Raw genomic sequence first — 22,605 nt, 5'->3', positions numbered from 1 at the left:
CAAACAACCAACAAAGGTGGTTAATTGCCCACCCCATGCCACATGCGAGCGTCTCTCATTTCTAGAAGCAGCCAAGACCTGCCCTGGAGACCCCCCCTCGTCTGCTCAGGTCTCACCTCGTGGCTGGGCATCCTGTTAATGAGATACGCAGGGGGTGTTCCCGTCAGACGCATGATCTGCTGAAGCTGGTTAATATCTTAAAAGTGCCTCGTCAAGGGCTTTGTTAAAAACAGTGCAAAAACCATTTTAAACAGAAAACAGCTGCATACAAAGCATCTCTTCTGCAAACCACAAGGCAAAAGCCATACAGGCAGGGTCTCCACTAATGTTTTGGTGAGGTGGTTTTTTTTCAAATATTTGTGAAAAGTTCAGCAATTTCACTAGTGAACACTTAAACCAATGGAGAATTCACTGCTCCGTGGGTAACAGTGTCAGTGCAGGAAGGATTTCTGCCTGCCACAAGCAGCGTTGCAATACAATACAGTTGCATCCACCGTTTTCCAACAGTTTTAAGCCACCAAAGTAGACATTTCCTTTGGCTGAAGCTACTCCTCAAAAATTTTCCTACACAAAGCCTCAGGAAAACGAAAGAAAAATTCAAACAGAACTAAAAATTGTATCCCCTCCACTGGTTACCAGCCTTTTTTTCTTGCTACATAGAAAGTACTTAAGCTCCTTGTGGTGCAAAGTGAAACAGGCTCACAACTGACACCTCCTTCCAAACAGCTTTGAATGCGCTTGGATCTGTGGGTGAGGTGACAGGAGGCAATAAATGCAAAATTAGCAAAACATTAGCATTGCATAAGAGAGAGTTACAGCTCGTGTCAGTGAAGAGACAGAGAAAGGAAGAGCAAGGAAAGTAATGCAGCAGAAACCCACAATTCTTTACAGTGACACACTCAAGGTCCTCAAACACTTAAAAGTATTGCTATCTCCACACTGTACTGCATTTTATTTTTTTTTTAAGCAGACTCTTGATTTGGACCTGGCTAAGAGCAATTGTTCTTTTTTATTGTGCAATGTTAAAAAAAGAAAGCAAGCAAAAAAAAAAAAAGACCGACTTCAATCTCATGTATGCAAACTAATCTTTCCCTTGACCTCGTCAACTTCTAAGCTTCTCTCTCATGCTAATCCCCTGGACTTCAAATACCAGCCTGCCCTGAAGGTCAGTCCGCAGGGCACCCAGAGCACCCCGCCTTATTCCCTCCTAACCATCCCAGGGGTAAAACATCCCGGGGCTTTTGAAATCGGTGTGATATTCAGCGAGGTGACCAACAGACTCCGATTGCAGTGTAGCTCTACCTTCATCAAACGGAATGTAAGGCTAAGCTCACTCCTCGCGTTTACCGTCACTGGTACGAGAAATAGAACATAAGTTGCAGCACAAAATAATATTCTCCTCCCTCTGCACCGTGCTGACCCTCTGTCACACACCAGAGACAGCAGAGGGACCCGCTCCTGTCACTGGTAGTCCCCTCACTCTGCATTAACTTGTGAATCTCTACTGTTACGGCATCTCTCGCTCTTAACTTTTGTGCGCTTCACCTTCAGAAACTGGTAAAATTAAATGACAATTAATACTATCTTTGCAGAAGTTCACAATTCAAGATCAGAGCAATACGGCTGAAAACGGAGGTCACCCTTTAAAAAGGAGGCTGCAAAAAGCTTTTTGCTGTTACCTGGCTCCATACAGCAACACCCGTTAAATACACAGCACAATTAGTTATATTCTACGCAGAATATACGCTGTGTGCCCTGGAAACAGCTGGCACATAAAAGCACCTAAAAGGCTGGATTTGATGCTATAAAACCAAAAAGTAGTGTTTTCAGAAATTAATCATGCCACAGAGGGGACTGTGTGTGTTTAGAGGAGAACATACTTGCTCTTGTTAAGACAGATCCTGGGGTAGGGAAACTGGAGAAATAATAACTGAGACGAGCCTCAAGCTCTCAGCTGTGAAAAAATCCTTCCCCAGCAGGATCTGATCATACAATATATCACGAAGTATAAACCCACAAACTGAAAGGAAAGTCACGAAGCAGTAAAATGAGACTATGGAAAGAAGAAATCATACCACACGCAGAGGTAAGAGGAATAAAGATCAGGTACACACAGTGTTAAGAACTCAAAGCCATCCAAGAGCAAAGAATGACAAAGGAATTAAAAGAACAGAAAATAAATCCCAACACACACTACAGAGACTAAAGGAGGGCAATACACAAACTCAGGACTTCCGAAAGGGCAGATATTACAATCAAAGTGTAAACTCACAGACTCTGAGGAGATTTTCTTCAAAAGCTCAGGCCCTGGGGTTCCAACGAGTCTCAAAATGAGCTTCAACTGATCAATATCTAATGATGGACCATAAAGGAAAATGCTGGGACAAATCAAAATGGAAAGTGCAACACATCAGCCTATTCACGTTGAAAGTTTAACACCTGCCAAGGCCTTGACTGAAAAGCTATTTTAAGCAAACCGTATTAATTCCTCTCGTTTACAAATGAGCATTAACACAACTCTGCATCAGATTGAAAGACTTCATCTATGATACACCCCATGCATCGAACCGCTCACTGCATCCTTAATTATGGAGGAGCAGAAGCCAAAGCTTTGGCCCTGCTGGCAAAGGAGGAGTTCACACTTCACCCCAGGCAACGCCGTTAGCAGGAATCAGTCTGCGTTAGTGACAGAGGAAGCAAAGCAGAAGGCTGAAAAGTAGGCACTAATATTAAAAAAATAATAATATTAAAAAAAAAAAATCAAGGCCTTTTGTGAACACCTTCCAAGGTGATTCAGCCCCTTAGAAACACTTAGGAAAAGGACTGGACTCTGCTCACGACCCACAGCATCCCTCCGCCTGGACGTGGGGGGCATCTTTCCTGGACCCGGAGCAGGCGGTGCTCAGGGTGCTCGTCCCCACAGCTCCAGGGAACCCACCTCAGCCCCCTCTGCCCAGTGGGGGAGAAAAAACACTGGCTCAGGATTAAAATCTCTACATTGAAAGCTCTTGGGACATATCATAGATGAAAAGAATGTTTTATCCCATATAGAGCTTCCACCAGGCCAATCTGGGCTGTCCTTTTTAACAGGGTAGAAAAATTAAATATTTGGCATAAGTGACAAAACATACACTTGAGGGGAAAAAAATCTACTAAACACACAGTTTTATGTTTAAAACTCAAGACAGTAAGGAGACTCGAGGTATCTTTTTAAAACCATTGAAAGAATAATCTCCCTTCTCTGAGTTATCCTCCATTCTGCCCTTCAAACCTACTTGTGGTTTCAGACTGTGTCTGTAAGGGTTATATTTGCTTGTGAAATTATACCAAACTAGTTAGAACATCTTTTAATTCAAATACTGTAGGTCCTTCAAATATTGTCTTTCTTTTTAAAAAGAAAAAAAGCCTCTGAGTTCCCATAATACTGACAAGCTGTAAATGAAGGAAATCACTAACACTTTGCTAAAACCTTTATCTTTTGATGTAAATTTTGGTCTAAAGCTTTACATATGAAATGAATTAAAAGCCCTGGAAATAGAACTTTGTCAGAACAGCTGAACTGATTTCTCACTTCTTTCTTGGCCAACTCCCACCTACTAAACACTCCAAAATTAACAGTAAATTCATTGTGTCCTGTTGGATTTAGTTCAGCTGCTGAATGGCCAACTCTTCATTGTCAGCACTTGAAATGAAATCAGCATTATCTCCTGGCGTAAGGGAATTAGCAGAGGGTGCCACACTAACCACAATTAGCTCATTTAAATCGGCTTTTCTTCAGCACCGTTTCAAACAGCCCTTACAAATTTCATTCACTCTTGTGCAAGAAACAGTCGTGCAAATTTAAGCCCGCTCACGTGCCTCAGAAGGCACGTGCCGTACCTCAGTTGAAATATTTAAATTCTTTTCAAGGCATTTAAAAATCACATGCACCAGGTGTGTCAACAGTATCCCTGCCCAGTTTGCCGACAGCTCTTTTCCCAGGGAAAAAAATCACTGTTGGAAGACACTTGTGTAACACGATTCAGTGACTTCTCAGATAAACGAGAGACAGGGAACTACTGGAGAGAGTCCAGTGTAGGGCAACAAAGATGGTGGAGGGATTGGAGCATCTCCCTGATGAGGAAAGGCTGAGAGAGCTGGGGCTCTTTAGCCTGGAGAAGAGAAGAGGATGGAGCCAGACTCTTTCCAGTGCTTCCCAGTGACAGGACAAGGGGCAACGGGCACAAACTGGAACATGGGAAGTTCCACTCAAATGTGAAGAAAAACTTCTTTCAGGTGAGGGTACCAGAGCCCTGGAACAGGCTGCCCAGGGAGGGTGTGGAGTCCCCTTCTCTGGAGATCTTCAAGCCCTGCCTGGATGCTCCTGAGTGATGTGCTCTGGGCAACCCTACTTTGGCAGGAGGGTTGGACCAGATGATCTCTAGAGGTCCCTTCCAACCCTGACAATTCTGTGACTCCATGAAAACCCAGAATGTGTAACTGGCAATGCCACGGGCACCCTAAAACCCAGTCCCTGCTTCTTGTTTTAGGCTGCTGTCTGTAACCTGAGGAATTGTAGAGTTCATTTCACTACAGGAGAAAGGAGCCATAAGTGATTAAAGACAGGAAAAACACTTAGTAAATACAAAGCAAAAGAAAAACAAAGCCACATGTGCATGGAAGGGAAGCAGAGCATGCAAACCCCCAATGCCATCACCAAGGTACCCCCTGCCAACAACTGATGGGTCTCAGGGACCCTGAAATTCAGAAAACAACCTGCCACCACCCCCATGAGCAGCATCACAAGAGCTCATCCAGGCAAAGCAAAGTTCAGGAGTTGTTTTAGCTGCCACCACAAGCAAGAATAAGATCAATCAAAAGAATATGCAGTTTCAGACTGGTTAGTTATCATGGAAGTCTCATACTACTTAATAAAAATAGTAATAAAAATACTTTTCAGAATTTAAAGGGAATACAGTCAACTTAAAACATACAGAAAAAGGAAATGGGCTGAACTAGTACAAAACATTCACGATATTCTTATCTGTACTTTATATCATTTTATGCAAGTCAAATTGTCAAACTAAAGTCCTACTTATTTGTATGAATCATTCACATCACAAGAGCTGTAAAAAAAAAAAAAAAAAGAATACACACGTTTAACAGAAACTGATCGTGGTGTTGGGCAGAAGTGATGATAACAGAGGCAGCCTCTGGCTACACCTCACAGTACAAGCCCAAAGGACTCTGATGTTCATTACCTCAATTGGTTTTGTCTCTGAACAGTATTTCCCACAATCTCACTCCCCTTCTCCACCTCCCTGCAGAGGTTTTATCGATATTAGAAACCCATCTTTTATCAAATATTTCCACCCATAGAGCATAGAATCACCGAATGGTTTGGGTTGGAAGGCCCTTTAAAGCCCATTTAGTCCAATCCCTGCCACGAGCAGGGACATCTCTAGATCGGGCTGCTCAGAGCCTGAGCTATTTCAATGGCAACAATCCAATTTGCTTATACTCAGTTTTAAATTAGGAATATTGTAACAATCCTGCAGAACAGGAATCCTTTTTTTTCTAAGAGTATCTACAGTTCTTTCTTTAAGCCAATGACAGTCATGTTCAGAATCTCTACAGGTAAGGTCCTTCAGAACTTAAAACTAAATTCATCATTAGTTTAGCAGTGGCATAATTATCATAGATACTATTCAAGATCATAATCTCAGAACACAACTTTCTTACTTACCAGATTAACTGTACCATTTGCTTCTACTGAAGCAGCTTAAAAGTAACATGTGCGTCTCTGGGCTCTATAAAGGAATCTCTAATGGACTATAAATATCACATCATTTCTGCTAAATCCTTGGTGAAAGGAACCAATATTTCAACCCCAAGGAGGAGGATGATCATCCTGAGAAGGCATTACCTATTCTGTCACTATCTTTCATTTTGGAAACGTGAAGCTTTATAGTTGAGAAAATTAATGTCTTCAGACCAAAAAGTAAGAACATCATCAAATCCTCATCTGTCAAATGGGAGCAGTTTCCAGGTTCCTGAACACACAGAACACACATTGCCTCCAGCTGTGGAGTGAATTCCCTGGAACTGCAGGGGATTTGGATATACTACAGCCTCAGCTACTAACAGTGTGGGAAATATACCTTGAATTAAGGATGTTAATATTGATTACAAAATCAGTAAGTCAGCAATTGCAGAGAGACTCTGCAGGAGGAACACAGGCCTCAGCAGATCTGTGGGTACAAAGAAATTATTAAGAGCCCAGCAGTACACAACAGGATCTACATCTGGAAAAGTCCTAAAACTTTCTCCCAAAATCATGCCTAAATAAAGATTTCAGAGAGCCTTCCACAGCAGAAACCCATTGTCTCCTTCTGCTTGCTGTCTTCAGGTGTCAGCAAAGTGGAGGGAAAGCTGGTGGCTCGGAGCCTTTCTAGATGCATGGGTAAGTGTGAAAGGCACAAACACGATTCACAACCGCAAACTCCACTCCCCTTGGAGTTCTAACCTCCTGATCAAACAGCAATTCATTACTTGAAGAGGGGAAACCACACACAAACTGCAACAATACTACAAAGTTTTATCTACAATGGGGAAGGATTTAGCCTTATTTTGCTTAAAATCTAACCAATTCAGAGCAGAAAAAGCGTCATTCAAAAGCGTTATTACCATTTGCCATTACCATTACCAAAGAAAATAAGCATTTAAAGTAATCATCACAGCATCTGCTGGGAGATATAAATTAGTAAGGTATCTTAATACAACAAAGCAAACAATTGTGATCCTAAAAGCAAACATGATTTTGCATTGCGGATATTATTGGCTGTAATTTCACAACTAAGAACGCAGTTGGAGGAAAAAACCAAAACAACTTTGCAGGCTTGAAAGATAACTGTTTTGTTCAATTCTTAAAGAACACATTGTGAAGCATTTCTTACATATCCTACTGCAAACCCCTTTAGCAAATATTTTACCTGCAAGTATCAGGATTTTTTAAATCTAAAGCATTATTAGGGTTAAACAGTGGCAACAGCTGAAAGACTTTTGCTTTGTTTGAATCAATAAGTTTTGATTTCCCATTTTTTCTTGACTGAAATAAATAAAACGTGCCCAGACCAAATTACAGGTGTGAAATCAGCCAATAAAAATATGGCAACTTTCCTTCTAGCTTCTAAGGCACTTTCATGTTAGTTCTGGCTTCTGACCCTGACAAAAGGAAAAATACAGCAGAGATGGCTGAACGGTAAGTACAGCAAGTTCAACAAATGTGGAGAGATATTACGAGATGGAGAGAGGCAGAAAAAGAGATAAAAGAGTAAAGTTAAAAAAGCACAGTGAAAAGGGAGATGAAACTGCATCAAAACTGGAATCAAAGCCTTTCCCCGTCCCAAGGAGTTTCAGCATGTAGATGCTTTCCAGAAGTAATGCAGGACACAGAAGGCAACACTTCCAACACTAGTTCTCTCTTAATCAAATGCTAACATGTTTAAATTAACAGATATAAATACTAATAAATTAACAGAAGTTATTAAAATAAACAAACTGTGGTTGAAAGAACAAACTTTGGTAAGAGGTGGGCAATGTCATTTTCTTTGGCAAATGAAGTCCAATTTCTAGGCAACCAAACATTTCGCCGGTAGTAAATTATTTGGTGTGTCTGAAGAAGAGTTGTCAGTGTAACAATCTGCATCAAGTCTCAGCTCTAATTTCCTGGGGAAAACCATGACCAACCAAATTTGCCCAAGTGTCCTATATCCAGCCTACTTTGGGGCAGCAAAAAGTTAATTTTGAAAAGATGTTATTGAAGCTTGATTTTTCCCACCACTACAAACATACACAAAAAGAAGGCTCACAATCTGGTTACGACTCAAGCATGGAAGCGGAACCTAAACACTTCAGAGCAATTTGGAGTCAGGTACTTGGCGCTAATGAATCTGCAAAGCCCCTGTTTCCCAGCACAGCACCAGGATGCAGAAGAGAGACCACAAGGGATGCTCCACATTCCATAACCTGCAGCACAAGAGGATGCCCAACAGCCAGTCTACTCCATGCGGTTATTCTCTACAAACCCAAAGAGCAATGAATTTAAATAAACTTAAAGGCAAGTAACTCCCAGAAAGAAACAACATGAGAGGAATTCTAGTGATGCTAATAAAGAGGAAGAGATTTGCCTTCGTGCTTCACGAAGCAATCGTTGTGATTGCTTCACGTGCAGCAAAATCAAGAACTCACCTCATCATACTGTGAGTAAAAGAAGCCATTAATTTAAAAACAAACAAACAGAAAAAAAAAAAAACACAACCAAACAAACCCAGAACTTTTTTTTTTTGTAAAAGTGAAGATTTCTAACTTCCATTTCAGAAAAAAATAATAATATTACTTTTAAAGGATACGGTCTGTACCAGGGAACAACGTTCTTCCAGTCAACAGTTCAGCCATAATGCATCCCACTGACCAAATATCAACTGAACAAAATAAAGTAAAAAACAAAAACAACGTAATGCAGAAAAATAAAGTCTCAATAGAATCACTCTATCCAAAAGTACAAACAACTTTGTCCTTAAATTGTTCTATGCTGCTGAAACAATCTGAGGTACACAGCAAGCTGATACTGCTCAGTAACTACATCAACTAAGACTTGTCCAAATAATGGAATTCGAGATCGGGGAAGTTTTCCTTCCAGAGCATAAGGTGCATTGAACAGCAAAGAGCTGGGAGGAACCTACACAATCAAAGAGGAACAAACCTGTTTGAGACAGCTCTGAGGAAAGAATTTGCATATGGCCTTAGAGAAACTCTACCCAACCACCAACTCTTCTCCTACAGATACAAAAGAAGTCCGTATACATGCAAGAGGGAAAGAGAAAGGAAGAAGCAGCAGTGAGGTATGAAATCAGAGCAGCACATTATTCTCTTTGATCCATACACTCTCCTGCACAAGAACTATTCTCAGGATTTGCTTTTCTTCTCTGTGCCTGATCTGGAAGGACTGTAGGGAATCACGGTGTGTTGCTGAGAAGACACTGGAAACTGCAAGGAAGATATAACTGTGAAGAAGTGCCTGAGAAGAGAAGAAAGGAAGGAGATTTATATACTTTTTAGCATTTCTTCACACCATAACTTGACATTTTCCAGCATATTCCCAGCAGGTTCCTAGAAACACACCTTCTCCTTTTCCATTCCATTGACTTACTGTAAAAACCACGGTGCTAGGAAAAAAATAAGGGGTAAGTGCTGACAATATTTTGCTAATTGCAATTTCAAAGGTTCAAATTTAAAGATGTCGTGTGAATGCTATCACAGTGATTCTTAATTTACATCTGGTAGATTGTGGTTTAAATACTAATCTATGCCTTCCTCCTTTTAATCACTCTTACCAAAGTCTAATTAGGGAAAGGAGCATGAACAAAGGAGAACCTCTTTTTTCCACAATTCGGGACTGGAGAATCCTGGTGTTAAATAAACACATTACCTGTCTGGTTGTAATGCATCCAGTTCAGCATGATCTCAGGAGCCCTGTACCACCGGGTGGCCACGTAACCAGTCATCTCATCATCTGTGTGTCGGGCCAAGCCAAAATCCAGGATCTACAAAAGAGAAGAGACATCCACCAACTACCGCAGCGGAACAATGCAAACCAGTTAGAGCAAATAAGCAGGCAGTTATTGGGCTGGATGGAGGAGAGGTGGTGCAAATGCAAAAGCAGATTATGAAACTAAATTTCACAAGCTGTTACAAGACACTAGCCTGGAACGGTGTAGGACTTGACAATCAGAATTACGGCTGGATATCTTCCCTCCAAAACAACTAAACACAAACTAAAGCTGTTAACTCTTCACTTTCAGGATGATTCGTTAAAAACACATGAACAGATACAGAAAAATCATCCCTATGGCCCTTTTCAGCTGGGAAGGACACTATTACTTCAGGCCACAAAAGGATTTCCATAAGGAATGATTCTGTCCCTTTAATTTCAAGGGTCATCCACAAGGCATTCACTCAAATCCCAGTCAAACCAACCAGACCTTGTGATTACATTACCTTTAGCTCACAGTCTTCATTTACAGCTAGGTTACTTGGTTTTAAATCCTAAAGAATTAAACATCAGCATTAACAGCGGTATGTATGTTGTTTCACAAGTCTAACGCAGATAAAAATGCAAACGTAGCTAGAAAATAGATTCTAACTGGCTGTAAATATCAACCCTCTGCACTTGGGAAAATGTTTTTATCCCAGAGTCAGCTTCCTGTGATCCTCAGAGGTCTTAATTGCACCCTCGGAATCATTGGTAACCCCTCCCAGAACAATCGGACCAGGACCTAACACACATATAAGCAAAAGTGCATAAAGGCTTATTGCAACACCAGTGCTGCAGATGTATATTTAACAAATAGAGAACCTATTTTACAAAGGTACAAGTCAAACAGTCAGGAACAGAAACTACAGATCCTGACAACCACTTCCATGTCTAACCTTTTGACTGTTTAATTGAAATAATTCTCAGAAAATTTCTTCTCTGTAGGTGCTGTAAGATTCTGTGCTACATTTTTTAAAGACACTAGTTCAGCAGAGGAAGCAATTGTAGGATAAATACTCACCCTGTGGATGATGTCAGCTGAATGGATGTACTACAAGGCAAGATGAGATATTTTATCTAACAGCTCAAGCGGCCTGCCATCTTAGAACCAGACAATGCTGCCCGACCCCATCCCACACAATTTAAATCTACAGCTTTTCTGCAGAAGGAACCAATTGTGTGGCCACAGGTTTCAGTTAGGTGGGCGTTTCATTTTGTCTCGCCTTAGGAACGCCCAGGAGCACTACCATCATGAAGGGGACAACCCAAGGAAACAGAACTGAAGAACTGGAAGATTCCTAGCAGATTAAAAGGCAGCACACTTCGTAATTTTCCAGATTCGGCCCATAGCAATGTATAGAAATATCTTCTTAAATGATAGATAGCTTTACTGATAGTGCTCCAAGAGGTATGAAAGGAAGGAACGACAATAACAGGTTATCCTACAATACGTTAGGAGAGTCACAGAAGCCCCACTAAGTACTCATATGAATCTCTGAGGATATGACATTCAAGAACTCCCACCTCCCGTTGATGCACTATCAATGTTCAGGGAGGGCAGGTACGAGTACCTTCAGTCCCCGAAGGATTTGGTAGATGAGGAACTGCACATGGTCATCGGTGAGTTTCTGGCATTTCACAATATTGTTCAGATCTGCTCCCATAAGGTGTGTCACCAAGTACCTATGAACAAAAGGAAACACATGGGCTACGGAGCAATCCCTTCAGCAGGATAAGGATAAAAATTCCCTATGAAGTACCAGCAGCAGAGCTGACTGTCCCAAAGTGTCTTGCTGAAGGAAATTTTAAACATTTTATATGACATAGCAGATTAGTATGATGATTCCTACAGCACCAGTCAATAACTGAACAAGTTTGAAGAGTCCAATAGTTTAGGATGTCCCAGTATCTTAGAATTCAGAATTGTTTGAGAATGACAGAAGGCAAATTAAGGTGGCAAATATTTCTATAACAATCTTTGAGATATGAGGAAGATATAAAAGATGTTTTATTGCAGTCTTCAGAGAAGTTACCTACACATCATTGAATTCTTCTAGTGACTTGGCAGGGGTGAACACATCCAACAAACCAATCACCTAGAAAGAAAACAGTAAAGTGAAAAAGCTGTGAAATACAATGACAGTATAATACGATACAGTTACCAAGATCCTGTGTGGAACAGACACTACTCATCACAGTACATGTTTCATTTCCAACGACATGAATCACTCAGCTGTAGACAAATTAGCATTCATGCAACGCCAGAAACAAACATTCAATTCTCGTGTAAAGAAAAAATATTCAGGTTAAAAAATACAGCTGTCTTTTCACACCAGCCAACCGCTCACAGGCTCAAACAGGAGCTGAAACAAAGGCAGGTGTAAACACTGGTTTAGAACATCTTATTTCAGAAACCAACTAAAGCTTGTTCAGCAAATAAATGGATGAGAAAAACAAAAACAAAACCAAGAAAACCCCAACCCCAAACCACTGTTTGCTTCCTGCTCAATTCTTAGTTACACCACTGCCTACACACTACAATCAGAATTGGGAGACTGGATTTGTATTGAGTAATGGCTAGAAAAAAAATCAAGGATCTGTAACACAAGGATTGAATAATAATGACTACACTAGAAAATGAGCCAGGAAAACAGTGCAATGCACTAAGGACCCAATACAGACAAACAGTTTCACACTGTCATTTGTATTTTCTGCCCAAAGAGCAGAAATTAAATCCATCTGGTCTATGAAGACTGTTCTAATTTTCTCCACAATGTGTTTTTAAACCTTATTTTCCTCCTCTTAATAACAAATAAGATTTTATAATTGTAAGAGATAAAGGGACAGGTTCTCTTCATCCATCCCAAAAAACTCCTCTTCAGTTTTTAACTCAGCATCTCACTTGTTTGGGGGACACAAGCATCGTACACATTTCAGCAGCGTCAGCAGTAGTTCAGGTGAGCATGTGAGACCCCGAGCTGGATTCCCACATTCCCCTTCACACCATCCTTTTTTTCCCCACTGTTTACACTTGTCAGGGACGTCAGGCTCAACCCAGTTATCTCTCAGCAGAGAATTAAAGCCAAAATCTTTGAGGAACCTAGACTATGTTTTTGGAAAAGAGAGCAAGTGGGTAGGAAATAGAAGCCTCTGTCTAATCTATATTATACACTACAGATTGTGTTTTATTGAGGAAACTGGAGAGAGAACACTTTCCTCTCTCTCAATATATATCGCAGCAACTCCATTTCCAGACAGACATCATCTTCAAACTCTAACATTCACATCCATCCTGCACAACAGTTCTCATGCTTCCCATTTATTTCTCCAATGGATTCATATCAGTTTTTACAGAAGAAAACCCCACAACATTATTCACAAAATTTAGTGTGGAAAGACAAAACCTGACTTTGCTATCTAGACCTAAGGTTTTTTTCATTTACCATTTTTATCTTGCTATACTGCAAAGCACAGTATCAAACTATCTGTATCTTTCAGCGAGTTTCACAAATGCTTAAATATAGCTTTTGTGCAGCATATCGCTGTCTCGCTTCTGAGGAAGCGTGAACACCAGTAGATTCAGATCCCAACTCCTAACCTTTTGCTTTCCCCTCCCAGCGTTTTAGGATGCGACAGAGCTTATTAATTTCTCCGTATGACAACAATCCCATTTGGTCTCCCATCTGCTGAGTGCTGTGCTTTACACAAGGCCTCCTGGAACTCACAAGTATAACACAGACAAGCTGGAGTGCTCTGTGGTTCCATTTAGTTGCTCAAGATCATCGTGAGCCAGAGTAGACACAGGATATAGAAAATCATCCTTTGCTCAAGCCCCTAAAACCATGACACCTTCCAGATTTGCTGCTGTTTTCTGTGCCACGTAAAACCAAGCGTTTGACTTCCGAACTGAGATCTGAGTAGCCAAGAGACCAGCGCCAATAAGGCTGCCTGAACTAGCCCTGAACATCTCAGCATCCGCAGGATTTTTTAAACCACAACCTAGATAAACTTCCCACAGAGAGATGACGGCACAATAAGCTGATAATAAATATTTCTATATATAAACAACTTAACTTCCTTTTATCTCAAAGCTACATAGGCTCTTTGCAGTACTTATCCAAAAACATTAATGAATGCCAGACAGAGAACTGTTGCAGGACCAGTCACAATATAATTTTCATTACTCAACCTTATTAGCTTAGATAAAATGGAATTATATGCTGATTTATTTTTAATATATTTTTTTGGTAACACATATTCAAAGCTTTCCTGTTTGGAGAATATCTTAGGTACAAGAAGAGGCCCAGAAAAAACTCCAGGGGGTGGATATTAACCAGGATGAAATGCCACCTCTGCTGTTGAGACAACGGTGTGGTCCAGAGGCACGAAGGAAGTATTGTTGACAAGAGTACAAGTTCCAATTACGCTCACCACACTAAAAACACCAGGAAGATTTAAGGGATACCCGCTGCTGACTGCAGTGGGGAGAAGCCACAACACACAACCACCACTGCCACAACACAAGGAGTCCTGAAACAGCCCTTCCAAGGAGAAGCTGCTGACGCAATTAGGCTCCTTTGGCCTTTTGTGCCCGATAAAGGTCCTGCATTTGCTAGGTCTGCACCCAAAACAGTAGTTCCTTCTGCTAAATTGGAGTTTGGACAAAGGAAATCAAGAGCCTTCCTTTCCTCTCCTCTCGACATTCTGACAGCTCTACAGAGGACGGGTTATGACTTTTTGCTCCATGGCATGTAATATTTGCTCCAAGCAGCATACAATAGAAATACATTAGTGCGTTAATGTCACAGCCACACAGAACTGGTCAACTTACTGGTTTCTATACCAAATGGGAGGTGATATCAAACAACAGTTCAAGGTAACATTTGTCACATCCTATTTTCCCTGTTGATGATTTCAGCAGATGGTTTGTATGAAAAGCCAGCTGATTCCCCCCCCAACACACACACCCGTCCTCTTTTCCTCCCTATTTTACCTACAGGAATCTTGTGAACATCTACTCCCCCTCTCTTCTGACACAGACAAACCAAAACAAACAACTATGAGAAACCCCCCCAGATGACACTAAAAACAAACTTTGAGATTTTCTTTTTTACAAAAACTACAGCAAGCAAGTAGGAGAATGTGACATCACCTGTGTCCTGAATCCTTAGGACAGCATGAACCTGCTAAGCAGTAATTTCCAGATGATTCTAGGAGATCTTAAGATTTTATAATACAAAATTGGTTATATGGAGGGTTTGGGGTTGGTTTGTTGGTTGGTTTTCTGGTTGTTTTTTTTTATAATCTGTATGCTTTTCTAAAACCACAATCCCTAAGAATACTCCAAGCTTTGTATTTCTATTAGAAAAATGTACGCAACAAGGTTCTTAAATGCAATCATGCTGGATCCTCACTGGATAGTCCGACTCCAGACTAGCTTTTCAGACCATCGCCTTGCACTTACATTTTCATGTTTCATGTGCTTAAGTAGCCGTAGCTCTCGGTAGGTCCTTTTGGCGTGGATGATGGACTGAAATGGTCGAGACAGCTTCTTTACAGCCACACGCAAGCCAGTTTTGGTGTCAAAGGCAGAACTACAATAAAGAATAATCAAATTATCAAAATGAATTCCTCATAAGCACCTTCAAGTCTACTTAGCAGCTCCTGACAGCGGCTATCTACGCACTGAGTCACAGTTCACACCATTTCTCCATTGGAAATAGTTTCTAGGCATCCTGGTCCACAACCTGCATCCCCCCGGCAAATCCCCACATATTTACACAACTGTTGGTTTCTGCAGAATGTGTTTACCAGATGAGTCTTGTTCACATAGTAAAGGGAAATTTTGTAGGAAAAAAATGTTTATAATATTTCTGTCTAAAAAGAGAGTGCTCAAACATAAATATGGCGATAAGATTCTGGAGAGAAGAAGAGGACTTGTAAATATTATCTGTATTCCTAAACATATTTTCATACACTACATTTCATCAGAAAATGCTATGCTTAAGAAACTATCTTTATGGCTTAAAACCATACACAAATCCAAGCCCTGTATCTAATAAATTCCAACTATGATGGTAAATCACATCTAATCCTAAACTCCTGCTATACAAAAATGCATGTGATATTTAGCTGTACATTACTAAAACTTGTCCCTTTAGTAGGAACTTATTTATATGTACAGGTTTTATGTATAATTTCTTCTTAGAATCCATGAAGACCAAGTCCATCCTATTTGGTAACTCTATATATACAGTTGATATTTTGCACTGTAAAATAATCTTTTGAAGTAAGTCCTATTAAAACCTATTTATTAATAATATTAAGAAGCAAAAGCTTTAAAACAACCAGTAATTTAGCACATGAAGAACTATGATAAAATTCTGATACACCACATAAAATCTTCCAGAGTTTAGGACTCATATGTGAGGAACTAAATAAATAGGTATTTAGCTGTAAATTACTCCTCTTGATCTTCTCTTATTTGATGTTCTTATCTAAAACAGCTCTGGTTTGTCAAAATGGAAGGAGGAGGAGGAAGAGAGGATGTGAAATCAAGGTTACGCTTGATTCAAGATAACAAACAAGGGGAAAATACGGAGTTGAGAAAGTCAGAGAAGGACAATAATTGTTTATTTTCCTGCTGCGTTTTTGATTCAGGGCAAATTCCTGATTCCATTTAAAAGTGAATATACACTAGTTCTTGATAAACATCAAGTGAAAAGGAAAGCTATACATTTACAAACATGAAGTGTGAAGCATCTTAATGAACAGAAAGTTCCAAACCAAATCACAAAAGCAGTCCTAGAACAAACCCACGATTGCACATACAGCCCTCACCCCGCCAAGGAAGCTATCTGAAATATATGCAGTTACCACTTATTTTTAAAGCAACTAATTAGAATTAACTTGCAAAAAGACTCCTTATCTCAAAGTTGTTCAGTTTCCAAGGAACTTGCTATACGAGGCTTACGAGAAATAGAGAATAAAATACAAGCTTGTTTCTACAAAGAGCAATCCTTCCCTTGGGTGCTCCAGGAGGATGGAAAAACCCACTGTGCAGGATGGAAGAGGAGCATCTCCTTCTCTATAGGGGCACCTCCACACACACAATGGAAAGAGCTCTCTGGAAAAGACAGGAAGACACAGCCATCCAGAAGGTCACAGGACCATCAAACTGTCACAGCTGCATTACTCAAGCTACACCAGACTGTCCCAAAGAACTCCCTTTATCAACCACTTCCACATAGGAGTTATCCTTTATACTTTGCTTGGCCTGCGCAGACAAAAGCAGCCAATAAGCATTCATTTTTTAAACTTCACAAACCACTGAAATATCAATATTTAAGCTGCAACACTTCAGGAAACATAAAATTCAAGGTTTTTTTTAAAGCTTCACGTACACCATTTTGCAATATACAAACATATATAATTCAGGCTGTAATTATATGACAATATTTTAATGATACTGAAGGTGCTTTCTAGGACTTAGAGCAAAAATATGATTAGTCATCATAATTCAACACGTGCTGTTTTGAATTAGTCATGAATCTTTACCAGCTTTCTAACACTTTGCATACAAAAGGCAGCAATAACCAGTATCTCTTTCATCCTGACAAGAAGGTGATCCCCTGCATTTTAACCACCTTCCCAGCAACGTGCCCTTGTGGCCAAGAAGGCCAGTGGCATCCTGGGGGGCATCAAGAAGAGTGTGACCAGCAGGTGGAGGGAGGTCATCTTCCCCCTCTGCACTGCCCTGGAGAGGCCACATCTGGAGCACTGGGACCAGTTCTGGGCTCCCCAGTTCAAGAAGGACAGGGAACTGCTAGAGAGGGTACAGCAAAGGGCTACAAAGATGATGAGGGGCCTGGAGCATCTCTCTTACAAGGAGAGGCTGAGGGACTTGCAGCCTTTTAGTCTGGAGAAGAGAAGGCTGAGGGGGGATCTGATCAACACCTATAAATACTTAAAGGGTCGGTGTCAGAAGGAAGGGGCCAGTCTTTATTCAGTGGTGCCCAGGGACAGGACAAGAGACATAAGAAGTTCACCTAACCATGAGGAGGAACTTCTTCACTTTGAGGGTGGCAGAGCCCTGGAAGAGGCTGCCCAGGGACGTGTTGGAGCCTCTGTCTCCGGAGAGATTCAAAACCCACCTGGACACATTCCTGTGTAACCTGCTTTGGGTGGACCTGCTTTGGCAGGGGGCTGGACTAGATGATCTCCAGAGGTCCCTTCCAACCCCATATCATTCTGTGATTCCCAGCCAGAGTCACACTTCTCTCTTTGTTTCCCCAAGATTCTCTTTAGAGAAGATTTTCAGCCACGTCACAAGCTATTTCAGAGTCCAAAGGAAATTGAATTTCACCTTTTAAATGACATTTTTTGGGTCATATCAAGTCACTGTGCCACTGTAGTAGAGGTACAACCTCCGAGGAGAACTGCAATCAGCAGAACCAAGGAACTGTTTAACCAGCACAAGCCCAGGAAAGCAAATGTTGTATTTACTGCGCATTCGCAACCCAGAGTTGCTCTTGGAGCCTGAAGAATTTGAAGTTCGGTCACATTTGAGGCCTAAAGATTATCTCCCTACAGATAAAGGCAGGCTGACTGATTTTCTGCCACTACAGATAAGTGCTAATGGTTTTCAGGAGTACAGAACGCAGAGCTACAGCACAGCTGTCATGTTGCAGAACATTTTAAAGAACACTAAGCCAGTTTTCATCACAGGCTTAAAACAGCTGCATTACACTCATCGTATTTCAGCTAAAAAAGCCCAATTGGGAACAAATAGCACGATCCACAGTTCTAAATCCCTTTTAAAACAAGATCAGGACAAATTCAGAATTTATCACAGCTTCCACGTGTTTTAACCTCTTACATAGTATCACGCTACAGCACATAAACTGCATTTGTCTCACTCCAAGTGAGCTAAAACCACAATTCTGAGCTACCCTGAACTCCATCCAGAACATAAGAGCTAGACTAAAACTATTATTTTAGAGAATTTATCCAGTGATTCAACTTCTGTCTTCTTAGACGTAACATGTGAAGTAGTCTGGGGAACTGAAGTATATGCAGAATTACTTAAGAGTGCAATTTATTTAAACATTAGATAATCAGCACGTTAATTTTTGTGCAAAGACTATGTTGCGAAGTAGTATATATACTGCTCATCAGTAGCGCCTCTGCAAACCCCCAAGCTAACTGAATCTCGTCAGCGGTACCTTTGGAGTTAATTTATGCAGCCCTAGTTACAGACCAAAAAAACCACAGTTCTTGGTACCTGACAGTTTATCATTAACACCCATTACATGTGAGTTCAGTCTGTACATGCATTTCAATCAGTTTTCCTCTCAACACTATAAAAAGCTGTGAATCTTATTCTCCTCTGTTACATTGGCTTCTACTTCTAAGAAAGCTGCAATTAAAAAATCTCTCTATGGGACAGATGTGCTCTCAATAATTTTATTTCTTAATATACAAAGTACCCTCAAAGTTCAAACTACTCGCCTTCGCCTTCAGAGCTCAGGGCCTTTCTGTGCCTGCCCTTCTCTTGCTCCATCCCCCTTCCCCACGTGTGTTCCGCTAATCCTACCTGTATGGCTGCTTCATCCCACTCGGCTTTATGGTTCTTTTCAAATCACTCCGCACGTATCTACCACACCTTCCTGGAGAAGCAGGCACCTGTCCCTCAAAGTGCACACATACCTTGGAAGCACTCACACACTTTGATAAAGGATTACTAAGCCTAAAAACCCAGTGGGGAAAAAGAAGATTCCACAGAGGAAATGTTACTACAAAGGTGATATTTAGGGTTGTTACCTCATTTCCTCTGGAGCCTAATGCTTTAAAAGTTATTAAATCCATAGTATTTCTCTGTTAGTTTAAAAAGAGGGGAATTATATCAGTATCTTCATAATACCCAGGGAATTCAGAGGCAGCATTGGTACAACTATGGGTCAGAATGAGAAGAAATCACTGGTTTTGGAAGGGCTATATAACCTGACAGTTCTTATGCAAGATTCTGGGGAAGAGTAAGTCTTGGCTGTTTAATTTCTTTCCAAATTAAATAAAGAAATACAGCCAGCCTGCAAAGCAATTAACCCAAACCCCTTCTTTTAGAAAGGTATCAACACAACACACAAAGAACTGCTGCAAAAAATAACAACAATGGAGTAAACTCCTAAGAGCATACAGAGTGTGATTTCATAGCACTTTAGAAACTGGTGGCAAAGATCACCTGAACACCCCTTTGCTCGGTGCAGAGCTGTTTGCTGAGACTTCCCCCCAGCACACACCAGAACTGAAGCGATGCTCCAGCAAACCCCAAGTCACCCATCGATCCCATCTCCCTTCAGCAACTCCCCGCTGTGAGACGCTGCAGTATCCAGGCTCCTCTCCTTACAAGAAGTATTAAAAGACTTCAGGAACCCACATGTGTTTTTGTGGAGACCTTGTTACAAAATCCTTTTCATGCAAAAGACTGCATTTGTGTGAATATACAAAACTGTTGCAAGAGTAAACGGAACACCATTTCACACACCAGATGTCACAGCAATTGTTATGTGACTTAGTAATGAACAATCTGGGGGTACATAGCGATGTTTCTTGAAGTCTTGGAACTGAATCCCTGCTTGCATCTTTGTGTACTTTCAGTTTTTAAAAACGGATCCTGAAAAATACCCAAATCGGCTGTTTGAACGCCCTTCTTCCAGCACGGCACACAATACCGCCAAAATCACTGGAATATTTGCTCTAAGTTTAAGCACAAACCTCGGGTGCCTTAAGCTGCCTGCTCAGGTTCTTATATTAGGGTGCTTCGAGTCATACTCACATTAGACATATAAAGCAGCCTACAACAGACAGCTCCATAGTCTAAATGATTCATCTCCCGGCTTCTTTCTTTTTTATTAATTCCCCCCCACCATACACTTTCTAGAAATTCCTCTTTTTAAAATACCTCATCTTGACAACTAAATAAACAACAGCGCATTTTATTACATTCTAATATAATAAGGCACTAGACACACACACAGAGACATATACTTAACCATTCAGTTTAAGGGTGATTAAAACCTCACAATTTACTATCCCAACACAGAGGTCAAATGCAAAGTCTCAACTGAAATCGGGTAACTTTTTAGAGGGGAGAAAAAAAAAAACTCTCTAAAGGGACAGAGAGTGGAACAAGTCATTGCAGGAATATCCTAAATACTGTGCATCGCCATTTGCAACTTAATAAAATTACATATTTATATGGGCAAGATCTTTTGTTTGTTGCTTTTGGTGGATTTTTTTAATTCTGACATTCAGAAAGACTAGTGATATGGAAAGTATCTTTTCTGAAACATATTTTCAGAAGAACATACAAAACCCATTAACACAGACTGCAAAGAGACTCATGTGCCACATGTCTGAAATCACTTCCAATACAGAATTGTTTCAGCTGCTCTGAACACAGTTGCTCAATCTTTGAAAGTTTTGACACAGCAAAACAGGAAATTCGTGATGACAAACTTTGGAAGTGTCACACACACAATGGAGGTCGTGGGGAGGGGGGGGAAACAGAAGAGGAACGGGCCAGATGGTGCGGGGTCAACCATAAAAATGCCATTGACAAGGCATTGAGCAAATTCATTTCCTATTAGATTTGGGGAGTTACGTAACTCTGTGGCACTTTGGGGGCATTTATCAGCCTGGCAGCGAGACCCTTCTTTCACCAGAACTAAACCCCTCTATTTTAAAAAAAAAAAATCAGCAACTACATTGGTTAATCTTGCTCTAAAATTGACCACTCTTTGCCTTTCATGAAATATAAGTATTTGCATATTTGGGGCACAGCAGTTTTAAGAAATGTGTGATATTTAAGCTGAGCTTACTAACAATTTGATAACAGGTTAAGGACAGCTGAGAACTTTATTTCTTCAAAACTGCAGCACATGCAAAGCAAGTCCCTTTCTTTACTGGTGGACTTCAATATGCATCCCTCCCCAGGGTAAAACATAAATTATACTTGTGATATAAATTTGCACATTATGTTAATAAAAAATATGCACACCTTCTCAAATACAGCAGCAGAGCAGATGTGTGATCATTACACACCCATATTTGAAAATTCTGATCACACTTTGACAGCACCAAAGAAGAGGGAATAAAAACCAGAATGCCCGTATGGAAGACGTTTCTTCATAAGAGGACACAGTCATCTCTGAACACTTTTATACAGCTCTACTGTATGAATGCTAAAGTCTGTCAAAACAATTCAAATACAACCTCGTATTTAAGATTAAACAACACATAGAGCCCAGTTAATTTACATTTAACGATCCAACATACTTCAGCAGAGAAACTACAAATTAAGGAAGTATTGTGTTTTGCACACACATGTAACCTGTCATGTTTTGCTCCCATTAGGTAAGCATTAAAAACTAAGCTCTTATCTTCAAGCTCTCTGTATTTCTGCAGGACACACCAGGACTTTACTCTCCCAGGCAGCGCATACTGCAGCAACTCTGTCATTCTGCAGCAATAAAACAAGCTTTCCTGTGTTCATCTCCTATTGCCAAGAAAGTATCGATACTTGCAAACCCAGAGGAAATCAGGGATGCAAACCCAGCCCTCGCAGCCTTCCCTCTAACCCTCCCTGCCTATCAACAGGCTCCAGTTAAAAATATAATTGCTGCAAATATAATCTCTCCTTCAGGTCCAGAAGAAAACTGGGACAAGAGCTCTGCAAAGCCAGCTACGGGGGACTTGCCAGCCTCCATCCCTCTCCAACCCCCACCTACTAACTGCAAGAAGGCCCGGTGAAATATGTCTATATGAGATCATTCGGGAGGCGGCGGGGGGGCTGGGGGGGGAAGCTGGGACATGATTATCTTCCCCTGCAAAAATGTTTCAGTGCCACCTGCCATGTGGTGCAATCCCCGCCGCATTCCAAAGACAAGGCTGCGGCTTCCCGGCACTCCCGCTCCGAAACCGGGTGGGGGGGAAAGCGTTTCTTGCAGTAGACCGGTAAAAAGCTGGGGGGG

The 22,605-nt window shown here is 40.9% G+C and overlaps 1 protein-coding gene across 3 annotated transcripts in view; it reads right to left on the bottom strand.

The window, feature by feature from the left end:
- MAPK14 (mitogen-activated protein kinase 14) overlaps positions 1 to 22,605 on the bottom strand; it is a 25,328-nt gene that overhangs the window by 2,278 nt on the left and 445 nt on the right. Inside the window, exons 2-9 of one of the 3 annotated variants that reach the window (XM_014953662.1) lie at positions 15,039 to 15,168; positions 11,612 to 11,670; positions 11,146 to 11,257; positions 10,596 to 10,625; positions 10,039 to 10,086; positions 9,470 to 9,584; positions 8,391 to 8,462; positions 117 to 196 (exon numbers count right to left, since the gene is read on the bottom strand). In XM_014953662.1, coding sequence (XP_014809148.1) covers positions 117 to 196; positions 8,391 to 8,462; positions 9,470 to 9,584; positions 10,039 to 10,086; positions 10,596 to 10,625; positions 11,146 to 11,257; positions 11,612 to 11,670; positions 15,039 to 15,168 — 646 coding nt within the window. Of the gene's footprint in view, positions 1 to 116; positions 197 to 2,272; positions 2,353 to 8,390; positions 8,463 to 9,469; positions 9,585 to 10,038; positions 10,087 to 10,595; positions 10,626 to 11,145; positions 11,258 to 11,611; positions 11,671 to 15,038; positions 15,169 to 22,605 lie in introns of all 3 variants that reach the window. The other 2 variants (XM_014953661.1, XM_014953663.1) reach the window with 2 other exon arrangements.

Source organism: Calidris pugnax, unplaced genomic scaffold, assembly GCF_001431845.1.
Source record: "Calidris pugnax isolate Ruff unplaced genomic scaffold, ASM143184v1 scaffold245, whole genome shotgun sequence".
Lineage (NCBI taxonomy): Eukaryota > Metazoa > Chordata > Aves > Charadriiformes > Scolopacidae > Calidris > Calidris pugnax.
The sequence above is the reverse complement of the archived record's forward strand: the minus strand, read 5'-3'. Positions and strand labels throughout refer to the sequence as shown.